Below are 3,686 nucleotides of genomic sequence, written 5' to 3'. Positions count from 1 at the left end.
TTAGTAGTTATGTTTTCATCACTCTTATATTTTATTGTTGATTGTAACTTCATTAATATAATATTTAATTTATTATTATTTCCAATCTTACCGAAATTAATTTCACCTAAGGAGGAATCAAATCCCCAAATGAAGCACAAAAGTAAGGGCAAAACGGCTTTGTGTAGAACAATTATTTGCTCCCGCCCCACACCGTCCACGTAATTAACCAAAGCAACCAACCATTAAAATAAAAGCTCCCGACCACCCGTTGTAAAAAGTAAAACGGAATTTGTCCAAAACCATTCATTTTTTTTCATTGAAATCAAGCGCGTGAAGTGAGCAAGCAGAATCGTGCAGTTATACGCGCACATAAATGTTGATTTTATTTTTATTTTTATTTTTAAATATTAAATTCCTTGGCGGTTTTTTCCGGTTCCCCTTTTTTCCGGCCTCTGCACCCGAATTGGTGGCGGCGGCAGTGGCGGAGGAACTGATAGATCGTTGCCATATCCATTCTTCTCTTTTTCTTGCTTTTTTTTTTCATATAATTAAAAAGAGTTCATTTTCTTCGAGATTCGTTGGAGATTTTGTACGGAAACATGTTAATTCTTCTTATTGGTTCTGCATTTTCCAAATCCCAGACACTTTTGATTTAGATTAAAAGGTGAGATTTTTCTTGAAAACCGATGTTTTAGATTTCATTAATCCTTAATTTTGGTCATGTTTCTATATATATGCAAATTGAAACTTGTGATTCTGTGTTGCTCATCGAAGTTTCTGCTATTTCATTCTTTTGTCAGATCAAATAAAAAAAGAACCTGAGTTTGATTGTCATTGAATGCCTTCCAAAAGTGAAAGTTAATGGGGAAGATGGAAGAATTTATTACAAAGCAAACTTGTCAAGGTGCCAATAAGGTTTTTCCAGCGCCCCCTCCATTACCTGGTCCAGCTACAAATTGTAGGCGGAAGGGGTCACTAATGAAGAATGGGTCAGCCATAAGAGGAAACAATTGTGCGGCGACAGCAACCAGGGCTTTGTGGGATAGGCTCTTTGATGGAGGCTATAAAACTGATGTTATCATTAAAACTGATAATGGTGGCATCATCTGTGCGCATTCTAATATTCTTGTAAGCGCTCCTTGTCTTTTCCATCTTTAATGGTGAAACTAATGGACGTTATGCTTTGAGCAATACCCTTGTTATTTGAACAATCTCGATTCGGTACATTGTTGATTTAACCAGGCATTTTTTGATGGTTTGGTTATACAACTTAATTTTATATATCAGTTTTAGACGATAGATATTGGAAATGAAATCCCATTTGGTGGAACGCGACATTGATTCATTTAGTTCATGAGCAAGTTGTTATATTTTTTTAGCATAACCAGCAAAAGGAAAGCCACATTTGCCCCCCTTAATCCTTGTGGGATCGAGTTGTTTAGTGTTTTAATGTAGAAGAAAATAAAGCTAATAGCAACTATTTAGCAATTTGGACATGGTGTCTTGAACAAATTTATTGACTCAAATCCCTCCACTGGATCTTTTTTTCTAACAGGGCATGGCTTCTCCTGTACTAAGAGGCATGTTGAAACAAGCAAAAGGATTTGGTCACAGAAGACCAATTTCAATCCATATCCATGGTGTTCCACAAGATGCAGTTCGGGCTTTCATTCGATTCTTGTACTCTTCCAGGTAACTTCTCTTTTGCCTTGGAAGACTTTTGGTCGAATTCAGTTTTGTGAGCCAGTAAGTCCTTGGCAATTACTAGTTACCTTCACACTTTGAACATGTTGTCAGTGTCACTGAGATCATTACATCATGCATTCATGCCGGGATGTGCTAATTGTTATTGGTTTTGATCTGTAGTTATGAGAAAGAAGAAATGAAGGAATTTGTGTTGCCATTGTTGGTGATGTCACACACATATGTTGTTCCTCAGCTGAAGCGAGTTTGTGAACAGCAACTTGAGCATGGCTTGCTTACTATAGAAAATGTAGTTGATGCCTTCCAGCTTTCTTTACTGTGTGATGCGCCTCGACTAACGCTGATCACTCACCGTATGATCGTAATGACCTGCAAGGCAGTTCGCGAAACTGAAGGGTGGAAAGCAATGAAGAAGAGCAATCCAGCACTTGAAAAAGAACTTCTTGAATCCATGATGGATGAAGAACATGAGAGGGATATCATGGTAAGGCTACTTCCCCTTGTAACCTTGGGTTCTAGCACTTTGACCTAAATCTCTAAATGCAAATTTTGCAGATGCAAAAGGAGAAAAACAGGAAATCAAATGAGCAGAGGATCTACCTTCAATTATGTGAAGCAATGGAGGCTCTTGTTCACATATTCAGAGATGGTTGCAGGACAATTGGACCACATGACAAGGATTTGAAAGAACACCAAACTCCCTGCGATTATGGAGACTGTTGTAAAGGGTTAGAATTGCTTGTTCGCCATTTTGCTAGTTGCAAGTTGAGAGTCCCTGGCGGCTGCATTCATTGCAAAAGAATGTGGCAGCTACTGGAGTTACATTCCCGTCTCTGCATTGATTCAAATTCGTGCCGAGTTCCTTTGTGCAGGTACCTTTAAAATGCCAAATTTAAGACGAAATGGTTGATGCCAATTTGATCTCTTAAATAACCAATTGCATAAATAAGATATTTGTCAATATTGAAACCCAACCTTCCAATTCAGGAACCTCAAGGAGAAGATCAGGAAACAAAGCAAGAAGGACGAAATCAAGTGGAAAATACTTGTGAAAAGGATATTAAGAACAAAGAGAATTGGAGGTGCACCAATTTTTGTGTCCTCTAATTCCAACTCTTCACCATAAACAATATCCACCTCTCTTATTTCTGGATTAGGCCTATCCATTCTAAAAAATTTTAATCCTCGAATTCAAGTTGAGCCCGAGTCGGGTTCACTGTTAAAAAAAACATTAAAAGTATTTTTATATTAATATTTATAATTAAATTTAAATAAGAATATATTATTAAATATAAAATTCAAAACAAAATCACAAAATACATCTCCAAGGCTTGGTTTGTACTAATTGAATGTATCGAGCCAAACAAATAGTCCGATCATTGTATATATCTAACTCTGATTCATTTGTAAATATTTAATTGTACAAAAAATATTAACATATATATTGTGTGTGGGTTTTGTCCAATTTTTTTGTCCATTATATATTGTATTAGTTGAATTTTGTATTTATGTTTATTCTTGTAATTTATACTTCAATTTGTTCTAGTGAAATTACAAAAAAAAAAAATAGTTTTTCCAAATTTTACTCTAATTTCCATATTGGTGAATGAGGGACATATTCTTGAAATGGTTTTAGTCAGATTTTTATTTTCTTTAAAATATTCCTTTAATTTTTGAGACTCATATATTTGGACATATCTATATAATATAATTTTTCTGAGTAAACTACAAAAGATAGTCATCTAACCATGTTTTTGGCCATCAAATTATCAATTTTTTCGATTTAATCATTTAACTTTTTGAAATTAAATATTTTATTCGCTCTCTAGTTTGTTGTCGTTAGATGAGTAATGGAAAGCTGATGTGGATTTTTTTAATTAGCCTAGTAACAAATTTAACATTTCAATGTTTACACATTTTATCAATTTAATCCTAAATCTAATAAATTCAATAAATTTAGCCATAATATTTACAGAATTTATTATTTTAATTCGAATTCT

At 34.5% G+C, this 3,686-nt stretch overlaps 1 protein-coding gene across 1 annotated transcript; it reads left to right on the top strand.

Annotated features, from left to right (window-relative positions):
• The first annotated feature begins 215 nt into the window (after positions 1–215).
• On the top strand, positions 216–3,151 carry LOC107913281 (BTB/POZ and TAZ domain-containing protein 4). Its single transcript, XM_016841822.2, has 6 exons — positions 216–646; positions 783–1,110; positions 1,538–1,674; positions 1,849–2,170; positions 2,242–2,558; positions 2,674–3,151. Exons 2-6 carry the CDS (start codon positions 844–846, stop codon positions 2,810–2,812), a joined length of 1,182 nt encoding a protein of 393 aa, XP_016697311.2. The 5' UTR covers positions 216–646; positions 783–843; the 3' UTR covers positions 2,813–3,151.
• The last annotated feature ends 535 nt before the right edge of the window (positions 3,152–3,686 follow it).

Source organism: Gossypium hirsutum, chromosome D11 (assembly GCF_007990345.1).
Source record: "Gossypium hirsutum isolate 1008001.06 chromosome D11, Gossypium_hirsutum_v2.1, whole genome shotgun sequence".
NCBI classification, from domain to species: domain Eukaryota; kingdom Viridiplantae; phylum Streptophyta; class Magnoliopsida; order Malvales; family Malvaceae; genus Gossypium; species Gossypium hirsutum.
The sequence above is the reverse complement of the archived record's forward strand: the minus strand, read 5'-3'. Positions and strand labels throughout refer to the sequence as shown.